At 38.9% G+C, this 24,087-nt stretch overlaps 1 protein-coding gene across 6 annotated transcripts; it reads right to left on the reverse strand.

The window, feature by feature from the left end:
* Positions 1 to 117: 117 nt before the first annotated feature.
* Positions 118 to 14,998, reverse strand: scel (sciellin). 6 transcript variants are annotated; one of them, XM_050048866.1, is made up of 26 exons: positions 14,817 to 14,998; positions 13,443 to 13,468; positions 11,605 to 11,662; positions 11,361 to 11,450; positions 11,187 to 11,219; positions 10,989 to 11,024; positions 10,862 to 10,897; positions 10,651 to 10,713; positions 10,325 to 10,387; positions 8,198 to 8,269; positions 8,048 to 8,110; positions 7,897 to 7,953; positions 6,329 to 6,397; positions 6,170 to 6,223; positions 6,044 to 6,082; positions 5,893 to 5,964; positions 5,748 to 5,804; positions 5,604 to 5,654; positions 4,566 to 4,640; positions 4,347 to 4,436; positions 4,161 to 4,214; positions 3,973 to 4,035; positions 3,798 to 3,869; positions 1,654 to 1,762; positions 1,104 to 1,206; positions 118 to 1,009 (listed from the first exon to the last, which is right to left on the reverse strand). In XM_050048866.1, exons 2-26 carry the CDS (start codon positions 13,453 to 13,455, stop codon positions 993 to 995), a joined length of 1,509 nt encoding a protein of 502 aa, XP_049904823.1. In that variant the 5' UTR covers positions 13,456 to 13,468; positions 14,817 to 14,998; the 3' UTR covers positions 118 to 992. The 6 variants fall into 6 exon arrangements, with proteins under 6 accessions (XP_049904823.1, XP_049904825.1, XP_049904824.1 ...); XM_050048868.1 differs by having other exon boundaries at positions 5,748 to 5,801; positions 14,817 to 14,997; XM_050048867.1 differs by lacking the exon at positions 14,817 to 14,998 and adding an exon at positions 13,570 to 14,797.
* Between the last annotated feature and the right edge of the window lie 9,089 nt (positions 14,999 to 24,087).

Consider the following 24,087-nt stretch of genomic DNA (forward strand, 5'->3'; position numbering starts at 1 on the left):
GGTTTTGGGGTTTGGAGGATACGTCGATCAATATTCTTCATACATATAAATAATTATAGAGTAAACCATGAATTGAACAAAGAACAAGGCAACTTAACACCAAAAGAACTGACACAGTTTTAGAGAAAGATATATTGATTTCCTTTATTGCACACAGAAAAAGCCCCCGGCCCTAAATATACTGCAATATCTCCTTTTATGGTACACACAAGAATCCCAACAGAGGCTGCAGACTTAAAGGAATACTTCACCAACCAAAAACACATTTGTATTATATCAGTCAGTCATGTTGCATTACCTTGAATTTGTGAAGAAAACATATTTATTTATTGATTGATTGGTGCCACGTTTAATAAGAGCAAAACTAAATCAAAACTCACACAACTTGCACAGTATAAGCCAAGTCTTAAATATCCAGTCATATGCTCAGTGCTTCCCAAACACACGCATTATCACTAAATAAACCTTAGTGTTGGAGTCAGGCCTTGAAGAGAGCATAGATAAGTTTCATTTTCAGTGCAGTTTTAAATCGTAAGGTTTTAGCAAACATGCATGTGTTTGTGAATTAGTAAATGAGACTTGGATTATACTGCATGTTGTTAATCATGGTCCCCATTAATTCAATAAATCAATATGTTCGCCTTTTCATCACAAATTCGACACGGCATGATTAATTGATATACAACGGATTATTTTTGAGGTGAGGTATTCCTTAAGAGAATATCAGAAATGTTATCTCTTTGTGAAAAGGGGGGTAGATACAGAGAGCAATATCACAATGTCAACAAAACAGTTACAGCTAGCTGCAATAGTGTGCGCACTCAAAAAGTTACATTCATAATGTAACTGTCATTTGTCACCCAGATAAAGCTTTGTCACCTCATAAAAACATAAGAACAGGAGAACCCACATCACTTAAAACATATTGATAACAGTAAATCCATTTTATCTTGTCACATGTGCTTCATCTCCAGTGAAGGCTCGGGAGGAACTCAGCGTCGCCATTTCTCTGTGGGGGGAAAATTACCCGTTTAATTTAAGGTGTTTTCAACATTTTTAAGCAAAAAAAAACATGAACATGAAGAACTAGTTTTTTTTGTTACCTCTGATGCCCTCGAAGCAGTTCTCACAGTGCACCATGTGTCTGTAGATCCATAGGCTGTCCCCAGCTTTCATATCACCCAGAGTCCTGTGACACACCTCACACTGCCGAAACAAACACGCACATGAGGAAAGAGATACACATCCTGTTGGCAGTGTTAAATGTAGAGCAGGCTTACGTTTACTCAAGCATTGTACTTAAGTATAATTTTAAGATACTTAAGTGTATAAATTAAATTCCACACATATTGTCTCACTCCACTACATTTATCTGACCGGTGTGCTACTTTACAAATTAAAGGCTCTGAACACCCACACAGGTGTTTTTAATTACTTCAGCTGATTAGACTTCCTGTCAGGTGTAATTTGAGTGGAACTATGCAGGGATTTACCTCAAACTTTTTGACATGTCACAGGTGTGAATATTGAAATTAATGATGGTAGGGTATGGAAACATAAAGTATTTTTTACAGTGGGATGCTTCCAAGCATCTGAATACTTCTTTAACAACTGCTTGTTGCCGACTTTGATGGAAGAAGAGACAAAGCTCACTTTAAAGCAGGTAGCGTGGCAGTTGATCTTCATGTCGTCCAGGACCATCTTGGCGTCACCGGTGAAGGGCTTACGGCAGGAGCTGCACAGGTCTTTATCAAGCAACGTTCTATATGGGACACAAGTTGTTTTACAGTATGTTAAAAGAACATTATCATTCTCTAAATGAATGCGTGAATCATTCGTGGAAACAAAAATATGGCAAAAACCCGCAATCTTAGCCCATGCTGCATACCATATGTGGACTGAAAGCTGCAGGAAAAAGCCTTTTTCTTCCAGTGCTGCAAGCAGGTTTATATCTTTGTCTTTTAATGACCAACTATTGGATGGATTGGCACAAAATTTGGTACAGGCGTTCATGGTTCCCAGTCGAGGAATTTGGAGTGCAGAACTTTTGTATCCCTGTTCTGTCAGTGAGGGTAATTAGGCTTCACAAACACTGTTGAAGCATGCTTATGACGGATGCCTGTGGGTGAGCTAGCAGCATCTCCCCTGCCCCCAGGGGCGCTCTCTTCAAATGTTTCCGTGCAAATATTTTGTCTTTAATCCTTCCTCAGAACATCAAGTTTTGTTTTATTCAAAGATATTTTTCGGGGCTTTTTTTGGCCTTGTTTAGTGGGCAAAAGGTGGGGATGGCATACAGCGGGGGCCATGAGTTGAGATCGAGCCCACGGCCGCTGCCTTTTGTTTGAGTCTGGAGCATGCACTCCAAAAACATTTCTTGGACTTGGAGGATCTTCTGGCATAGCTTCCTCTATACTCCTCCATACATGCTGCCCCATTGCTTTCGTCTCATCTCGACTTTCCTGTCCAACTTTTTAAAAATTTAGTTCTGGCTGATTGACGTAAATCAAATCACGTCCTGTGCACCAGTGGAGAAAGTCGCCACAGACACAACACATACAACTCCGGTATACTGTGAAATTGAGAGAGCTTTCCCTGGTGGCAAAAGGCTGTATTTATATGTTAAAGTCCACTCTAGTGCTAACACTTTGGTGATCCCCTGACATTTCCTCAAGCACCCCCACAAGGCTGACATTTGTGAACTGTCTCAACAACTGTTGGGCAGACTGCCTTTAAATTTGTGTGAATCAAACTAACTTTGGTGATCCCATAAAGTTCCAGTGTGTTGAATTTAGGGGGTGTCTATTGGCAGAAATGGAATATGACTTTTATAGCTATGTTTTCATTGGTCGATAATCACCTGAAACTAAGAAGAGTTTTTTTTTGTTACCTTAGAATGAGCTTGTTTCATCTACATATGGAGCAGGTCCTCTCTTACAGAGTCTGCCACATTTTTACTACAGTAGCCCAGAACGGACAAATCAATCAGTGACTCTAGATGGGGCCATTTGCTTTTTCCCACCAGTCACTGTAGTTCTCCTACACTCTTGGAACATGGGAGAAGTTTCAGGCGCTCGCAATCTGCAACCTCACCATTAGATGCCACTAAATCCTACACACTAGACCTTTAACTTTTCACGCAGCATCACCATCAGGTGTATGGTAAATGGACTTGCACTTGTATCGCACCTTTCTAGTCTCAAAAGGTTTTTTACACTACAAGCTACCGTACAAGGTGCCACTCACACACCAATGGAACAGCCATCGGTAGCATGTTGGGGTTCAGTATCTTGCTCAAGGATGCTTCGACATCCACAGCCACCTCGCCCTGTATTTGTCCCATACTTTGGTTTATGACCAAATGCTGACGTTCAGTTTATAAATGACGTTCCCATCAGCGCAATCTCAGAACCTTTAGCTATCATCTGATGACGACAAAGCCTCTGGGGCAAAGGCCCATATTTGAAACGCAGGCCCAGACAACATTTCGACTAATCTATATGAACATATATCTGCATATGAATGCAGATAAACTAGAAAAAAGCTAATGAAAAGCTAAACTGTCATCAGACAATAGCTGATGGGTTCTGAGACTGTATCTTCCCATGAACTGTATACCTACAGGCAACCAGAGCACACTCAAACATGACAGGCCAATACTGCTTGGACTACAAACGGAAACCAGAACTCTTCCAGTGCCAAACTCTTGTGCTTATTAGCAGATGTTAGCATGCCATAATAGATAGCGAGCAGCATTATTCCAGCTTAAGCATCCTACCATGTTGTTGCACTTTTCCTACCTCTCAGAGGACGCATACACACTCTTCGTGGAGGATGAGTAGACTGGATCAGTCATCACATCATCTGACCTGCTGTGAGGGTTACACACTCATCTGTTTCTACAAGACTCTTGCCTTACTCTCATATAACGTTTGTACACCAACTCAACTGTGTTATATAAATATCATGAAATACCTGCTGCTCCTGTACGTCTTTGAGGTGTAGGAGGTGGGACTGGAGATACTGCTGTACTCGTAACTGTACAAAGACAAAATGAAGCACAGATGACATGTGAGATTTAGGTCATTTCAGTCTGACTGTATACTGAGAGAGAATGAAAAGAAACATCATTATGTGAGGGCTTGGTGTGCTCCGCCTCTTACCTGGAGTCTGGTCTCGAGAAAGAGTAGCTTTTACGGTCACTGCTGTAGTCGTCACTGTGTGTGCAAACACAGAACAGATTAGGGATAACAGAAAGACTGCAGCCCTCTTTCATCTAGTTGCAGAGACACCCCTGCAAGGAATGTGTGTTTGAGCATGAGAGATGTTGATAGTAGTCAAATGATCACCTGGGTGTGGAGCTGATGGTGTAGGATTTGGTGCGGGTGGTGGTGGAGGGAAGATCATCAGTGTATGAGTTGTAGCTGCTGTAGTCGTCACTGTGTGTGCAAACACAGAGCAGATTAGGGATAACTGAAAGACTGTAGCCACGTTTTCATCTAGTTGCAGAGACACCCCTGCAAGAGGTGTGTGTTTGAGTAGTGACATGGTGATAGTCAAATGATTACCTGGGCGTGGAGCTGATGGTGTAGGATTTGGTGTGGGTGGTGGTGGAGGGAAGATCATCAGTGTACGAGCTGTAGCTGTGTGGCAAAGAGGTAGGAATGAGTTGGATATGGGTGCAACTTAACATTGCTTTTATTCATGTATTTATTTGGATCTTTTTAGAATATAACTCAGACATCATGTTATAATTTTGGTATAACAACTATTATATACAGTTCACGTTCTCACCACAAACGAACCGCCCCAGAGTTTGTTTGTAACCGGACCAAGACCACCTCTTCAGGAAGGTCTCGGCCTGGTTGTTTTGGTGATTGCTGGGTTCACACCTGCCCAAATGAACCTCCCTTAGGGGGCAAACGAACGTGAGTTTGATTGAAGTGAACCAAACAGGGCAGGTGTGAAAGCACCCTTAATTACAATTGTGAACACAGTAAATATGAAACCTGCATAAGGGCCTGCGTCCACATGTCTTTTTTTTTTTTTAGCAGAAAAGCACTTGCAGGCGCAGGGAAGCACTTCATCCCAGCACCTCATAAAAAAGCGCTCCCAGCACACCCAGCATTATTGACAATATATCACCCCTCTAACCGCTGTTGTATGATACATTTGCATCGTGCCTTTGCATTTTATTATCTACTTCAGTATTTGGTTACCTAACCCTTTGAAAGAACATCTTAAGTCTTATATCGTCGGCAACTGGACACCTCATCCAAGAGAGGTGAAATATCCATCCATTCACCCATCTTGGATGAGAGGTGAAATGTCTTCAAGAACTCAAGCAAGTCCAGCTGCCTACAATATAGCACTTAAGATTACTAGGACCTGGATGACTGAGCATCTTCACGATTTCTTTTACCATGACCATCAACCGGAGGATACTTGGCCTCATACTGTATGAATGAGCTTGACACTGCTCAGTCTGACAGCCGCAGAGCAAGGAGGATGTGGGTGCATACGTCAGAGAAAACACTACAGTGAACATCATTGCCTCGGCTAAGAGTTGCTGTTTAATAAAGCTAGGTTCAAGTCAACACGTTTACCTCGTGGTTCTGCGGGTGGAGGATGGTGATGACACAGTGGGGCTGTCTCCTCTAAACGGCACAAAAGACAGTGTCAGATAAACTGGGATACTGTCCATACAAAGAGCCATTGCACAGTCTCAGTTATTCAAATCCAGCACTCACCCTCTGCTGCTCTCCACCGTGATGATCTCTCTCTTTGTGATGCTGCTGGTGCTGCTGCTGGCACAATGACAACGTGATTATATCACTGATCGGATAATTAAAGTGTTGTGTGTTTTGTGAAATATTATTCACTGAGAAATCTCACCTGACAGGACTCAGAGTAGATGGAGATTTAATGGATTTAGGCAGGAGGTGGTCATACAGGTCGTCCTCAGCCCTGTTAACACAACAGTACTGTAAATATATGTCGATTATGAGTGAGAGCCTTATTCATTATTGATAAAATTGTATCTTACGTAGAGGACGTCCTTGTCGTGGTTGTAGTTTTAGTATCTCTGAAAAAAAAGACCAATATTTTTATCTAGCTGTTTGGTATTTACTGCCAGTGTCAATGTGTGGCATGTTGTCCTGCAGTAACTCACCCATTAATGCTGCTTCTCACTGTCACAGTTTCAGTGCTGGAGACAGTTGTTTTGCTGTAAAAGAGCAAATCCACCTTATTGCAGTATATGATTATTAATATCCTGGTTGTTATTATCAATATAATTCATATTCTCAGACTTGATGGATGAAAATATCACCTGTCTGAGGATGAGAAATCATCCTTGGTAGATGAAGGGATGAGTGTCTTGTAAAGTTGGTCATCCGCACTGCACAGAAACACAGGTGACATCATTGTAAGTGATGTGTAAATTAAAGTGTACTGAATTGAGTAAGGGTGCTTTTTATTGTTTATGATTTCAACTTTTATTTTAAAAGAGGAATATCCTGTTATTTGTTCTTCCATAAGTTACATAGTCTGACTTTAATGTGAAAAAGACATCATTATGATATTAACTAAAAAGTCATTATTATATCTGTCCATTACTATTTTGGCTCTAAAGCACAGAGACACACTGAAGGGGGCACCAGGTGTTGCAAGACCACACTCACACACCAGTCACACTCCTCCAATTAGCCTACAGTACATGTCTCCAGAGGTCATTATGTGAGGGCTCAGTGACATTACAGTATATTGACAATAACCTTACTGACGTCAAAGTTTTAAAGGCTGAGGTCAACAGTAGTTTATATTTCCTTTTTTTTGTGAACAAATTCCATGCAACCAAGAACAATATGACATCTCTGCCCGGTCTGAGACAGTCTGCCCCAGCTTGTGAAGGCTGCGATCAAGTGACCAGTGCGCTAAGAGGGGTAAAGAAGCAAGTAGTATGAAGAGCGAGAGTCTGCATAAGGAGGGAGGTTGAGGTGGTGGATGGGTCAAACAAACACAGAACTTTTGCCCAGGAGACGGATGTTTGTGTCCCATGTGAAACCAAGTGAACTTGAGTAACCTCATTTCTCTTTTGAAAATCAAATCCATCTCTGATGACACACGCTCACAGGAATTTTTAGCCCTTGAATCTCCTCAGATCAGTACATTACAGCTTAGTTTGATTTGATTTTAAGGTACGCTCAACCGCGTTTCTTTTCCTAAACCTAACATACACAACTTTACTTTCCTAAACCGCATGCTGGAGAGTAACTAGTTACATGTAACCAGTAGCATGTAATTCAGTTATGAAATAAATGTAATTATAATCGGTTATGGTTACTGATGAAAATATCTGATTGAATTACAGTTACTAATTAAACTGTCAGTGGTTACAAAGGGATTACATTTGAATATTTTATTCCATATGTAGAATCTAACATTCATTCTGTTGCTTTATATCTTTTCACTGTGCAGGAGTGCCTTCTTTGGGCGTAGCCAGTTTCTGGACATTTGTCAGTTTCACTGCCCATTTTGAAACATTTGTAAGAAAATTAAAAATTAAATTAAATGTGATTAGTTACATTACTTTGATGAAGGACTTAAAACAGTTACTTATTACATTTTTAGCAGGGTAACTAGTAATCTGTAGCCTATTACATTTCAAAAGTAGCCCTCCCAACACTGGATAAACCTACATAACAAACAAACACAGGACTTTCCCCCAGGAGACTGGTGTTTGTGTCCTGTGTGAAACCAAGTGTACTGTAAGTCATTTTAAAGTATGTTGTCATGTTACGTTAAGTATGTACTTTTGTACTGATTAACTTTAATATAATGTCACCAACATAATAAGCAGCCTCCCCTTCATTCTACCCACTATGGTAGGAAACTTACTCAATGTCAGGGCTGCTCTTCACGACCACAGTCTCAGTCTTGGAGACAGTAGATGTACTGTAAAGAAGAAAACATTACAGTATAATTACTGATTGCATGATGTCATGATCAGTGTTACTGAGTTTCTAGGTTTGATGAATGAAAATGTCACCTGTCTGTGTAGTCGCCCTTGATAGACGAGGGGAGGAGTTTGTCGTAAAGCTTGTCCTCGGCACTGCACGGGAACACAGGTTAAATCATAAGTGATGTATAGATTTAAATTGTACTGTAATATAATCATAAAACTTTAATAATATCTTACTCTTTACTGCTGGTAACAGTTGTCTCAGTCACTCTGCTTGTTTTGGTAGGTGAGTAGGTTGAGTATTGCGGCCTATGTGAAAAGATGTGAAGTCAATTACAGATCAGTTTTTAAGTACACGTACTCTAGTACTGTTCTTAAGTACAATTTTAAAGTACTTGTTCATCCAGTATTTTCATTTTCTGCTGCTTTATACTTCTATTCCTCTACATTTCAATATGAATTATTGTACTTTTAACTCCATTACATCAATTTGACAGCAACAGTTTCATTTCAGATTTAGATTTTACATTACAACATGGATTATTTTATAAAACACAATAAATTATTGAAGATTAAAGTGGTGTTTCTCAGAATGTAAAAACAAGTAAGATTATTTTATATTTCAGAAGAAAGAAAAAAGAGATAATATAAATAATGAAAGTAAGGAGGGACATCAGGTAAAATGGGACAAATGAGGTTTACATCTTCGGCTCTTAGAATATTAGCAGCCAGTCACCAAACATGTTATTGCATTGTTAGTACAAATTTCCCTTACATGAAACAATCATTTTGATTGGTCCGAGATAACTAGGATGGGCAGGGTAAAGATTACAAAAATCACTGGTCCCAGAATTTGCAAGGTAAACCCTGTGGTGTGTTAAATTTAAAAGGTTGCAGGATGTTGCATTTTATTGTTTAATAGTTTGACTTATAATCAAAATAGTGTTACAATATGCTTTACTTTTTTATAGGAAAGGATTTTGAATCAGTACTTAACGCATTCAGGTAAAATGGGATAAAAAATTAAGCTAAAATGGGACATTTTTCTCAAGTGAAACCAGAATGTTTTTAAGCTACACAAGGCCATAAATAATCCTGATTTATGTTACTGTGTGCCACCCTGTAATATTAGAGACATTTTTGTTACTTAAAAATATTAAAGATGATGCAGTGACTCCATTACTGTTACACGACACAAGCACACACACACATGCATGTCCATTGTAGACCACATGGCACCAAGGAAACAGGCAGTACAAAAATGGAAAGCACGACAGAAAAATGGGTTTAGCCATTTAGAAAACAAACAAACACGACTGTCCAATTTTACTTGAGCATATGACAGAGATACACAACAAGTTCTACAAGTAACACTTTAGGCCATGGATGGATTACTAAATGGGCCTAAGGGGCACAGGCCCAGGGGCCCCAAGAGTCAAGAGTCCCCTTGCCTTTCCCTTCAAAATGTCACTCAAATTAACATGTACCCACCAAGAAGAGACTTAAAACGACTTAAAAGAGGCACAAAACAACTACAAGTTGACCAAAAAATACGCAAAATGACCAGAAAAAGACACGAAATGACAAAATAATCTCAAAAAGACACAACACAACTACAAAGAGAGGCAAAACAACAACAACAACAACAAAAAGAGGCAAAACCATCACAAAGTCTCTATGTGCTGCTACTGTGTACACTCATTAATGATTAATATCACCAAATTACGTCAGTTTAGAACTTATTTTTAGGAAGGTGGTCAAATCAAAAACATATTTAACATTTTTCAGTAGGGTCAGATTAAAATAAATAAACTAGAATATCTAAAATAAAATAATTTGAGAGCAAAATATCGCTGCAACTTTCGGATTGGTTCAAGTTAATTAAACCTCTCGAGGTTAATACTGTAATACTAAACTAACTAAATTTGTCAAATTAGAAAAGACGCAAAGGACTGACGCATAATGCCAGGGCTACAACTACTTAAAAAGATATATGCATATTTTTACTTTAATTATTTTAAGTTGAACCAGTGGAATTTTTTCTGAGTGTATGAGAGGTGGTGGAGCCTCGTGCATTTCTGTGCCAAGGCGCCCTTTGTCTCATAATCTGCCCATGCTAAAGGTAGTCTTTGGAATATTCGGTGGTTTTCTTGGTCATCTACCAAAAAGTGTCCCACATGACCTGACTTCACCCAAAGTAAATATGTGAAGCAGATGATACCTATGTAGGTTGTTTTTACAGAAGTGTTGAATGCAGAACTTTGTTTCTGTAATGGTGTACTTTGACATTGTTGTACTGGTACTTTTACAGGAAGGATCTGTGTACTTCTTCCACCACTTATTCTTATACTATTGTATTTTTACCCTTTGCTTGAAGACTGGACCCGCTCAGTGAACGTCTTCGTAGGACTTTTACTCACAGCGGATCTGCAAAACAGCTCAGTTGTCATTAAACTGACCAGGGTTGGAAATTAACTTTATTAAATCCAAAATCTACCAGCTACTCAATAGATTAGCATTGTTTCTTTTTTTGGTTGTTTTCTTTGGCTGGTGAGTGAAGCACATCTAGCGACCACTTGCATAATTAACCAGCATTTGGCTGGCGGCTGGTGCTAATTTCCAACCCTGAAACTGACGCAGACTCAATGTGTGATATGATGTTACATATCGATGCATGTAATCTTATTTACCTGCTGGTGGTGACGGTAGTCTCAGTGGTTTTGCCATCCTTGGTGACCGTGGTGGTTGTGGTGCTAAAGGAGGAGTAATACAAAACAACTTTAGTATATATTTATATTTAAATTTATATTTACAGATTACACATGTTCACACAAATAATACTGAGACAAATCTATCTCCATAAGTTTTGCATCAACTGTAATAGACTGGAGTTTTACATACCTGCTGGGAGAATCTGACTTCAGGCTTGAGTATGTGCTGCAACATAAAGGCGGATTATTTTGATTATTTTATTTTTTAAAAAACAGCTAGATGTTGAACCATTAGTTGTGTTGTGATGAAAATGTACCTTTTGGTGTAGGATGTCCTGCTGGAGGGTACGGTGCTGTAAGTAGAAGAGAAACATTGTTAGGTCACGATTCTGGTTATAGATACTGAATGTTCCTTTACTTTGATGAAGGATTGAAGCGTAAATAAGCATGCAAATTATAACCATGCTGTATTTCTGCAGAGGAAAAAAATCAGTGTGTATAAACACTGCACAAACCTGCTCGCCAGGTCATCCTGACTACCGCCAAATCTGCAATATCACAATCAATCAATCTACACATTCGAGATTTTCTTTTAACACTTTGCTAATATGATGTTTATTTATAAAAATCTAAATAAATATGAGTATCAGTATCATAAAAAGCTACAAGAATGTTTAATGTAATCATACTTTTTGCTGATCGACTGCACATATGATGTCCTGGTTGAAGTAACCTCATCGCCGCTCCCTAGAACAGTTCTGGCATAGTTTGGGTCTCGGCTGAAGGAGGAAAAAAGCACAGCAAATTAATACACTCATGCTAACATAGATGACCCAACACTGCAACATGCAAAAGGAATGTATATATGCATTTCCTATAGTGTGTGTGTTTGCCAGTGTGGAATAATTCATCCATTATGTTAACACGACTTACTCAATGTCTTCATCCTCTTCATCTGTTTTTCTGATCCAGCTCCCGTCCTTCAGGAAACCTGCAAACACAAGACAAGGAAATCTTGAGTGACTCCTACTCACATATTCAAAGCTGTTACACATATTTACAACCCATGGAGTCCAGGTGGATTTAATTTCAGATTTGTTGCCTTTTATGCGTCAATTTCTGTCTTTGTTTTGCACATTTTGAAACTTTCCTTACCCTACATGCATGGTATCCTTTCTTTCAGCACAAACACAGCTACCAATCTGATTTCTCAGTTTGTTAATTTAACAAAGTATAAAGCTGCTGGCAACCCAAAACACAATAAAAATATAGTCAGAATCACCCACACTCACTGTTTATACACAAACATACACATAATTCTGTGTACTTACATATGAAATGATACATTCTTATAAATATTTTTTTTCCTTAAAAATCTGTGCATGCCACTATAAATTACAATATATATATATACACTCACAATTTACAGTCAGCACTTTCAACTAGTCTTCTCAACTAAATTCACCTATAAATAGACTGAACCTAGATTAAGGTAAAGACACTGACTACATTTATTACAACAGAGTCTATTACTTATGAACCAATTAACATGTGGCTGCTGCTACTACAATTAGCAAAATGTTTATGGAAAATAAGAAAAGCTGAATTTAATTTAATTTAATTTAAATTTATTTTATTTTATTTTATTTATTTATCTTACTTTATTTAATTGTATCCCTCTCTTTCTTGATCTATTCTGTATTTATTTTTATTTATTTATTTTACAATATGTTTTATTTTATTTTATCCTTCTCTTTCTTTATCTATTTCTGTATTTATTTATTTATTTTACAATATGTTTTATTTTATTTTATCCCTCTCTTTCTTTATCTATTTCTGTATTTATTTATTTATTTTACAATATGTTTTATTTTATTTTATCCCTCTCTTTCTTTATCTATTTCTGTATTTATTTATTTATTTTACAATATGTTTTATTTTATTGTATCCCTCTCTTTCTTTATCTATTTCTGTATTTATTTATTTATTTTACAATATGTTTTATTTATTTTATCCCTCTCTTTCTTTATCTATTTCTGTATTTATTTATTATTTATTTATGTTGGCAAACATTTATGGTTTAATACTGTTTTGCACTTAATTTTAATCCTTTTTCCCCCTAATTCTGATTTTAAGTCTTGTTTTATTTATGAATCTATATTGTAAAAAGACCTTTCAGCACAGCCTCAAGAGTATATATTAGTTGTTATTGTGTTTTATTTATTTTATTGTTTTTTTAATGTATTTGGATCTATTTGATTTAATGTAATTTAATGTTATTTAATATAATTTAATTTACTATAATTTTGTTCTATTTTGCTTTATTTTTTATAGTGTCTATTTCTCCTGTCAGGGTTTAACATTAATGTGTTTTGTTGTTGTCCTTGTTGTTGTTTTGGTCACTTGCCCAGCCAGCCAAGTGGGTCAGAAATAGTCCATTTTTACTTGCCCCTGTACAAATTGTTTAATTCATTTGTGGTTATCAAATAACATCAAAGACTAAAGTTTATTGTCATGTTTAATTTATACTTAAATAAATGAATCCCAACAGTGTCAGAAAATGTGTGTCATACATACAAAGCAACTCAACACTGTTTAATTCTTCTTATAATTTGCCCAGTTGGGAAAGTGAGTTTCTATATTTACTAGCCTGATGCAGCATTTTACTATAAATTATACTTTACGTGCATCATATAACAAATGTAATCTTTGAACACTACATGGAATTAAATTGTTTTTGTTATTCTATCTTAATATTTCTTCATACTTACGTTTTCCGCTCATTTTGTATCTTCACCTGTGAGTGTGGAAGAACAAGGAGAATTCGTCACATCATGAAACTTTCATCAGCCACTAGGTGGTACTGTTGGTTGAGACTTCACATACACAGCATTTCACCTGAGATCACTACACGTCAGCTCTACTCTTAACTCTCAGGAATCCAAGCTTTCATCTACACTAGTGTCATTTCTCTCCTCTTGAGCTCTTTTTCCTCAGGTTGCTTTTGTGAACAGGTCATGCTGGGTTTGTCACGGCACCTACCTGAAATACATCAAACCTCTGCTTCAGCCCCACTCACAGCAATTAGGCCCTAAACTGGTTTGTCTTGATCTGTACCCACATGAAGACACACCCACCCTCCATAACACACCTTCTCCAAACACACCGTTGTCAGCAAAAACAGAGGGGCGTACTGGTGACATGCCATTAGCTGCTGATGATTAACACCGTGCCCTTTCGACTACATGCACGCTCCGGCACTAACACTTCCATATCAGGGAGCTTAAAGCAGATATATCTACAGATGTGAGGGAACTTATAACTCCAAATTCAACATTCGTCTGTCTCATGAATGCTAGTAGTCCATTAGTGTTTGGTTTGTCTATATTTTAATGGCTTGTCTGAAGTAGGTGAAGGAAACAGATGCCTTGGGGTAAAACAGAACAAGTCGTTGAGCTTTCTGACATGTCAAGAATAACCTCTAAAGAATCTTAGGGGAGATAAAGTAGAATTTCTTACTTCCTCACCTTCTTGAGCCTTGTAAAACTAGATTTACAACTTTCCTAATGAGGATTAAACCACTTTAATCCAAATGTACAGTCCACTGACACACAGATTCTAAAATCACGTCTCATTTGTATATCTACAGGATGCCAAAATATTCTGTTACTATAAAAGACAGTGTAGCAGATCAGATAAGACGTCTTAATGTAGTGAAAATTCTCTAAAGGCAGGTAAGCACTTAAAGAAAATGCAAATCCTTAATGTTTGCTGAGCACCATTACTGTACTAGGTTATAAGGTTTATGTTAAGCAGTAAGAGTTAACAGCAAGCCTGGACATGAAATCCTAGAGCGTTAGTTTGATGCATCGTTGTCTAGAATAAATCAGTGTATTAGTAAGACATACTGTACATGCGTTTCCTCCCGTAAAAGTGTATTTAAGTACATTTTTACATTATTAACATTACGTTTTTGAGTCTGTTTTTCCAGGACCATTCACCCCTTTGTCTTAAAGAGCTCACACTTTAAATCATTACATGTTTTAAGGCACATTTTTAAAATCTGTAAATCAAATAGCCTAGTATTATAGGAAAACATTAAACTGGAAGCTGATAAAGTATTTTTAAAGAGACGGGGTACATACCTCCACAGATGACTCTCAGACAGATAAACTCTCACAATAGCTCAGGTCTCACACCTGTCTTTCACTGTGCAGTTTGCAATCACACCCTTGTCATTCCTCCTGCTTTTAATCTTAAGGGAGGAGATTTCAAGGCCACCCAAGGGTGGGGCTTCTGACAACAATCACTCTCTCTCGCTCTTTCACATTTTTCTGTTTCTGTCATCGCCGTGTATGCCTTATTAACTGTCTGTTTGTAGGCTGGAGAAAATGGAATTGGGTGGAGTGCTGAAAGACCTGCAATTCAACTTAGAGTGACAAGGAAGCAATGTGGGTGTGTGTGTGTGTGTGTGTATGCCGCTTTGACCGTCTATAGCTTAGGAATGAATGGAATATGAGTCAGTGGAGATGAGAAGTAATGTTCTATTTAAACCATTTACCACTTTTCACTGCGCCAGGTGTGTGGGAGAACTATGGTGGCCAACATGAAGACGCGCAAATGTGAATGGTCCTATCCAGAGCCAGTGTTTGGTTTGTCTCTTCAGGGCTACTGTAGGACAACATGGCGGACTGCTGCAAGGATGACGGAAATAACATTGCCCTGGTTCCCTCAAGAAAAAGCCAATGGGATTTTTCCATCGGATTTTGGATTACCGCAGTTATAAGTTCTGTGGCAAACAAACGTTCACGACACTTTTGTTTTGTTCAGTATGATAATCTTCACAACTGAACACCACTTTTCTAATTTTTTTAAAGCTTAAATGCAATCGCCGGAAGTAAAAGCAAACAAACTACACTACAATCGTATGACGTAACACCACAACAAGGCTGTAAAGCCTTGTGATGATGTTCTGTAGTCTCATTTAGACACTTCTTAGAAACCATCCTTTTTAAGACACGTAAAGGCTTCAAAATTGTCAAGTGGGGTATTTATTGACGTATCTTATGTCATAGAAAAAAAACGTCTCTTTCTCTCCGAAAAAAAAAAAAAAAAAGCATATCCAGTGATTTAAACTGGTAAAAACACTGAATAACGCAGTTTCACATTAAAAAATCTGTGTTGTTCCAATGCTGTTTGGCTCACGGGGAGGGGCTGCTAACTATAGTGGTCGACATGAAAATGCAAAAGGCCCTATCTAAAGCCAGGTTTTGGTTTGTTCGTTCTAGGCTACTGTAGGAACATGGTGGTGCAACATGGCGATCTCTGTGGAGGACCCACCCCTCATGTAGATACCATCAGCTCATTCTAAGGTAACGAAAACACAACAATTCTTATTTTCAGGTGATTATACCATAGACTGTATAAAGGATTATACACTAAAGAAAACATACTTATTACATTATATTTAATATATGCCAATATGTACCCCTAAATCCTTCACACTGGACCTTCAAGTAACAAAACAAATACAATCAAATTTAAATTTAGTTAAAGTTTAAACTGGTACGTTCTAAATGTCCTAAAGCTTGTGTTAACACAGATGTTATTTCAGGCATCTAACCAAAAATCCAATAAAAGTAATCTTTTGACTTCAAAAAGAGGAATGCAGGAGTGCTTAAATGCTAACTTATTTCCAGATTTTAGTACTCATTCCTGCACCACTCTATATGTGGATATAAACAGCTCATTCTAAGGTAACAAACACACAGAGATTCTTATTTTCAGGTGATTATACACTAATGAAGAAATTGTTATGAATATTATATACCATTTCAGCCAATAGATGGCCCTAAATCCTACACACTGGACCTTTAACATACCTTTTTCATTCAGTAATTTGCTGACAGCGGACTTTGCACTCAGTGTTGAGGAAGCTACTTTGCAAACTACCAATTACTTCACACTGAAAGAATGTGAACTACAGTAAAACCACCCCAGGGAGAAATGTGGTTTGGTTTACTGAAGCTACTTTAAAAAAAAAAGTAGTTCAAACTACTACTGCTTACTACTTTCAAATTGACTATATACACAATTAACATGACATTATAATGAAATGTAATACAAAAAAGGCACATGGCAGAAAAAAGATTTCACTAAATTCAGTGTATTTCAAAAAAAGTCCCTACTTTTTTTCATAAGCCAAAAAAATAAAATAAGATAAAATAAAATAGAATAAAATAAAATAAAACAAAATAGAATAAAATAAGATTAAATTAAATTAAATTAAAATCAATTAAATTAAATTAAATTAAATACCCCACTATTCATGTGAAAGTGCAGGAATGTCAGCTTCAGTTTTCTATACACTGTCCATCAGTCAGACACCTGCCTTTATAAAACAGGTGGGGTTATTGCACTGAGCAGGATCACCTGGATAGCCAGACAACTTCGAAAATAACATGCATCAACGTCTCTGAGCATTTGTTAAGTAGCAATAATCAAACTTGAACCCAGTTGTGCTACTTATTTCCTTTCATGGACCAAAATTGGTTACGTCAAGTAGTTAACTACACAAAAAATGGCAAAGAAGTAATTTAACTACTTAAATCACTGTGCAAATATGAATGTAGTCGAACTACCAGCAAGCTACTACAAAAATGTAGGCCTAGATAGACTGCTAGTTGAATTACATGTTGTTCACTACTCCCCAACACTGTTTGCACTTTACACATACTATATATGCTAGAAAGGTAAAGTGGTTTCAACTTGGTTTTCGGTCTCAGGTTATGATATTAATCATTATTCGGTCAGGTCAGATAAATATAGTCCTTACGCCTTCACAGTCTGGTCATAAAGGTAACAAGTAGGACCACACCACTGAGGCCTGAGCAGGTCTCACCACAGTCACTGAAACCTTGTATGAACCTTGTACTGAATGACATTTAATAGCACGTATAACTATATCGATTGGCACCAAGCCGGCTGTAGTGTTATCCAAAGGGGAGTGTCTGAGTTGTTTCATACCAGTTATGTGAGATTTAGATTTCCTTTGATACATAGAAGTCAAAATCATCGGGAGTACACATAAAATGTAGTCATAATCAGACTTGAACTATAAATGTCACATTGTTTGTGACTGCAAGCTTCATCAATGGGAGTGCCATGTTTGGAATGGTCAAAGGTATGAACAGTGCATAGCATGCACGGGTGTGACAGCATGAAACTGAGGTGAACCCCTCCTAGTCACAATGACAGCACGACAGGAATGCAGACGACTCTGTAGTGATCAAACTCCTAGGTAAAATGTCAACAGGCCGAGGCAAATATTTCGTAGAAAGACACATCTGTACGAACAAGCTCGACTGATTATACGCCTACGTTTTCAAGGGAAACACAGCCATGTTCACGTCACTTTAACAGAGCTAGAGACATGCTCAGCTAATTTGAGTAGTAACTTTAAAGGAGCAGTGTGTCAGATTTAATGGCATCTAGCTATCAGGATTGCAGATTGCAACCAGGTGAAACATCTCCCGTGTCCCAGACTTGAACTCCTGGTTAGAATTCCTTGGATGTAATAATAATGGACGTAGCTACTGTGATGACACCCATTGATTTGTGGACGCCTGTTTTGAAGCCTCGAGTTCAGCAATTTGGCCGTCACTATCTTGGTTGTCTGAGCCAGAAGTGACCATATTTGGACAAGAGGCTGGCGCTATGGAGGAGCGAGGGGTGGGTCTGACTGAGAAGCTGAGGACATGATCAGCAGACAGCCTGTCACTGAAACCGGCCACGCCCTTAATTATGCGTAACTTCAGGTCTTAACAAAATTTAAACAGGTGAGTTATATAAAAATTCATCCCCCGACCGCCTGACCAGTTGTCATTATGGGGGAAATTAGGTACTTACTTAGGACTTAAACAGTTGACTGCGTTTTGGAGCCAGCCTCAAGTGGCCATTCAAAGAACTGCAGTTTTTGGCACTTACATGTTAGCTACGTATTTCAGCCCTGGAGGTTGTGGCTTTATTGAACAGGAGGTTTTTACAGAGAGCCAAATCATTAGCAGAGGTCTCTTCCCCTCCAAAACAAATGGATCAGGTGATTTAAACCGGTGAAAACACTGAATAAAGCAGTTTCACGTACAAATCAATGCTTCTCCGACACTGTTCAGCCCGTCGCAGACAGGCTGCTGATGCCTGCTAATGTATGCCCTCCTCTTTCCTCTGACAACTTAAGATCCAGATGTTCAGGAGGTTTTTACCTGGACCCACATTATCAGCAGAGGTCTCTTCCTCTCCAGAACAAACAGGTGCAGTGATTTAAACCAACAAAAACACTGAATAAAGCAGTCTCACATTAATTTTTTTTTCCAACACTGCTTCTTGTGGAGGGGCCTCTAACCACGGTTATCGATGACAAAATGGGCTGAGCTACTGTAGAAACATGGTGGTGCAACATGACAATCTGCGTAGATAAGGAAGTGCTCCCTATGTAGATAAAAACAACAGATTTTAAGGCAGAGGTGTATAAACTTTTTTGAATGGGTGCCATATCAGATCATGTGTGTTCCTGGGAGCGAGCTACTTCTGTTATCATACAGATTATCTAAAAAACAAAAATCACATACAAATGAAACAAACACAACTGTTTCATCTTTACATAAAAAAGTATTAAACTTTCTAGCGCTCCTGAAAGCAGCAGCCCTCGCTGTCGACGTAACACTTCTTTGTTGTGACCATGTCTGTGACCCAGCAGGAAAAATGTCTGCTGTTAGGTAACCATTCCGTTTGCTTGTTTACTGTCTGTTGATGAAAACACTTCAGTTCCACCTGCGTAATTCCCACTTGATGCATGTCTACAAACAGTATGATAGCCCTGCATCGTGAAGTGAACAGAAAAAATGCAAAGTGATCTTACTTCAATAAACCACATTATGTGCCAGGCCACATAGTATATTTTGAACAACAACCCGCAGGCCTTGTAAAATATTCTGCAGGCCACAATTTGCCCCCTTTGGCTTGTTCTAAGGTAATAAAAACATGACAATTCATATTTTCAGGTGATTGTACACTAAAGAAAACATGCTTATTATATCATATTCAATTTCTGCCAGTATACCCCCCCTACATCCTACACACTGGACCTTTAAATAACAAAATAACAACAATCAAATCTAGATTTTGCTTCTTTTTTTCATTAAATAAGAGCAGGGATGTCCAAAGATTACTTCCGACAATCAACAATAATCTCCTGCGCTCTTTATGGATGCATAAACTCAAGTGGGAATGGCTGACACTGGGTGGTGCTAGAGCTATAATGATAGAAATGACAATACTGGTTGTGCAACTGTGTTAAGACAGACAAATGTAGCAGGTTGCCCGAGGCAAGTTAGTCAAAGCAGCACAAATGAGTTCAACCAGTTGTACTGTGGTGACTGTGAGAGATAATAGTGAGTATGAAAGTCGAGACAAAGCATAAAGGCTTTAGGCAGTATGTCTCGTTTCCACAGAGATAAAACAAACTGCCGCGATAGTTTTTACCTTACTTATGAGAATCATCACTCCAGTATTTCTGAACTGAAGCACATTAGGTGTTATTGTGCCAGCTGATGACAGTGACACACTTTCATTTCGTTCCAACAACCTATCTGGACTTTGTATCCCTTTGTATCCCAGCCCCACTTCCTGGATGTGTGTATACCAACTGGATTTCATCTCCGCCAGCTCATCTCGTGCTTGTGACATTCTTGCTTGACCTATGGCATCATCTTGGCCTAGATATCCCACCCCTCCTCTTTCCATTTGCCCTAACAGCACAGAGCTTAGTCAACCAGGGGTTAAACTAGCAGCCTCTGGATGTGGCTGCATCCTCAGGCTACACAATTCAGTGCCAAACCTTTTTATATATAACCTTCTACCTAAAGACCACTGGGGAGAGGAGGGGCGACAAACATCAGCAGCTTGTGATCGTGCAAACACAATGGACTTTTAATACACTTCAGCTGAGCTGCTTTTCACGTCCAATATTTCAAGCTGAGCTCTTAATGGGACAATCCCTCAGTTTTATGGCAGTAAATTCTTGTGTTAAGAGTCACTTGTCATCACTGATACATGGTGTCACTCTGATACTGCCCATGATAATCTCTGAATGCTTTCTGGGTTGCTATGAGAAGAGGCTGTAGACCAGCCCCTCTATTGTCATTGGCCCACTGCAACGCCTGGCAGCCAATAAAGCACCAGTAGGGCCTGTGTAAATCTCTTTCTCTATTTCTCTCTGACTCTCTCTCCCTATAAACATGCATGCACATCCACACGTACATACATTTATACCACCATTTTTAAAGAGATGACATAGGGAGATTCAGTAGCATTTTGCAAATTCACTTTCTATATAGTTTTATTTATATAGCCCAATATCACAAATAACATATTTGCCTCAAGGGGCTTTACAAAGGGTACTCGACTTACTTTGCCTGGGGGCCACTTCTGCAAAATAACAGGAAACCAGGATCCAGTTAATAAGCAATTGTAAATATGCTGGTTTTCAACATTTCAACGCTTGTTGTCCTCACTCCTTTTGACCAAGAGGCAAATTCACCAGCAGCCCCATGCAGGTCAAGCATACAAGGGCATTTCTAGAGTCTGAGGGCTTTCAAGGCGTAGCCTGGACCTCTGTTGGGGGATCCTCCCATGGCAGCTTTATTTTAATTTTTAAGAGATCTTGCCTTTGCTGTAGCTGCTGTAAAGCTTTGGAATAGCCTTCCACTCTCAATTGCAATCCTGCATTGACACTTTTAAGACAAATCTTATAACGTACATGTCTTCAGTGGCCTTTGGTTGCTTGTAGTGATTTCAATATTTTAGTATTTCATAATCTTTTTAACGTATGTAATTTTTCTTACTGGTTTTAGTCTGTTTTATATTTGTGCACATTTCATATTGCTATACACTGATCAGCCAAAAAATTAGAACCACTGTCAGGTGAAGTGAGTAATATTGATCATCTTGTTACAATGCAATGTTCTCCTGGGGAACTTTTGGTCCAGAAATTCACGAGGATGCCATATGATGCGCTTGACCCACCTGAACACCTCTACAGATCACGTCGCTCTCCTCATGGCTGCAGAACTCCCCGATGTCAGTGGCCCCCCAGCAGGAAAATGCACCATGTTACACTGCAGAAACTGCTCAAGAATGGCCCAAGGAACGACACAAAAAGCTAAAGGTATCAACCTGGCCTCCTAATTCCCCAGATCCAAATCTGAGTGAGCATCCATGGGACGTGCTGGTACCTCAGAGGTACCCCTAATCCATGGTGGGGCTTTTCTGGATCAGACTTGTCTCTGACATGTCAAGGCATGGACACATGACTTCTGGAAGGTGTTCTGAGGTGTCTGGCACAAGGGTGCTGGCTTCGGATCATTTGAAGCCTGTCAGTTGTGAGGTGGGGTATCAGCACTTCCCAAGATGCTCAATCAGATTGGGGTGCAGGAGATTTGGAGGCCAGGTCCACACCTTAAGCTTTTTGTCACGTTCCTCAGGCCATTCCTGAACAGTTTTTGTGGTGTGGCATGGCGCCCTTTTCAGCTGGGGGGGACACTGCCATCAAGGAGTACTGTTGCAGTGGGTGTAGTTCTTTTATTTTGTACAGCACTTTGGTCAGCTGTCGTTGTTTTTAAATGTGCTATATAAATAAACCTGATTTGATCCTGATTTGAATAAACATACTCTATTTTGATGCTTTTGACCAGGCGCTTTGATGTCGATATTGCAGCAGTATTGCAGGGTTGACTATTGGTGCTTCCACAAAATATTTACACAATAAGATTTCTGGTAAATAATCATCAGTACTGTGGATGTAATGACTAAGTGGTGTTATGGCCCGAGGGCACCCGCAAGGTTTGGTGTCTGTTGTGTTGTTGCTGTGTGTTGTATTTTGTGTTTTTAGTATTGGAGGCAGCTGGCCACTGTCTCCAGGTTCCTATAAACCCACCTCATCCTGGTCTTCTTTGTTAGATTCTTCTCTCTGGCACCATGTCATGTTACTTTGAAGTTCTTTTGCTTGGCTCTATGGCTCCTTTTTGCATTATTCTACTTTATCTGGCAGTACGTTTTTCAGCCAGTATCGTTTGTTGGCTTCAAAATTGTTGCATTTGTTAAACTTTAACTTTTGATAAATAAAATTCCTCTGCTATAGTTTAATTCCTGCGTGTGCTTCTTTCATTTGTTATGGTTTCAGAGCCAGGCCGTAACTAATTGGGGGCTCGTCTGGGATTTGAACTCTGGACGTCTCACAGAACAGCTTGAACAGTCTGGTAAGTTTAGAAAATGACATCACTTTACTGTAATGCAGCCTTTAAAACCAGGAAAAGACAACACTATCGACTAAGATGGTATTCAGCCTCATGTCACAATATAATAAAATTACAGTGTGGACAACATTATTTAAAGACTGTAAGCACAGGCTATATGAAGAATATGGATCACACATGCACTCAGGCTTACCTGTTTAAGTGTCATGCACAGCCCTCACCTGTTCTCTGTGTCCATCTTTGCATGGCAGCGTGTTTCGGACTTTCATTTAGACTGATTTTACTCCACACAGTGTCTCCCCCTGCAGCGCTCCTATTCCACCTTGTGTCGCCCCTGTCAAAAGGTGAAACGCAAGTGTTACTATCGTTATGATGAGCATATTGCATTACTGAAGCACCTCTGTATCCCCATGCAATTTCATTATAACTAAGTGTGAGCCACTGAGCTGTAGGTAGACAGAGCTGTGTAGGCCTCAGCATGGGCCTGCTCGGTGACAAGGACCACTGTACCACTAATATTCAAATAAAATATGGCTGCGATCCTTATGGCAACTAATGACTTGTTTAAGAAGGCATGCTGGAGACAAAATGGCAACATTTCACAGTTAGTGGCCACTGGAGAGGGAAGTACAGTACTAACTCTGAACATTGTTCCAGCTGCTATTTATGGAACAGTAGTAAATGGGTTGTAAATGACAGTGGCAGGGAAGAAATGATGAGCAGTGAGGCCTTAGCAGTCTTAACAGTATGCAACACTGCTTTTAAAGGCCAGGCTGGAGTGTGTCAGTATGTTTTTTTTGCGCACAACAAAGCATTTGATCTCTTTTAAAAGTATTTCAGTGAGCCAATTTTAGATCAAACTGGGAGGGGCCCTGGATGGACCTCTGCAAATTAAATGTCCACAGTCCAACTGTGCACACAGTGCAAAATAGATCTATCAATGACGTTATATTTCACTTGATTGTGGATGTTTGTTGTAAAAAATTAAGTATGCATTAGAGGATGTATAACAGAGGGAGGTAAATGTTGAAATAAATCAATGATAGCATCGCCCGGTTATGGTCGTATGAAAATATCCCGGCATGCTAGCGACGCAACACTCAGC

The sequence above is a fragment of the Epinephelus moara genome, chromosome 7 (assembly GCF_006386435.1).
Source record: "Epinephelus moara isolate mb chromosome 7, YSFRI_EMoa_1.0, whole genome shotgun sequence".
In the NCBI taxonomy this organism is placed as follows: Eukaryota; Metazoa; Chordata; class Actinopteri; order Perciformes; family Serranidae; genus Epinephelus; species Epinephelus moara.

Bases quoted from the DNA above. Each gene is read 5' to 3' on its own strand.
- scel (XM_050048866.1), bottom strand. The intron at 8,111-8,197 runs GTAAGATATTAT...GTTCCCGTGCAG, and splicing joins ACTGTTACCAGCAGTAAAGA to TGCCGAGGACAAGCTTTACG. The intron at 6,224-6,328 runs GTGATATTTTCA...GCTCTTTTACAG, and splicing joins GATTTCTCATCCTCAGACAG to CAAAACAACTGTCTCCAGCA.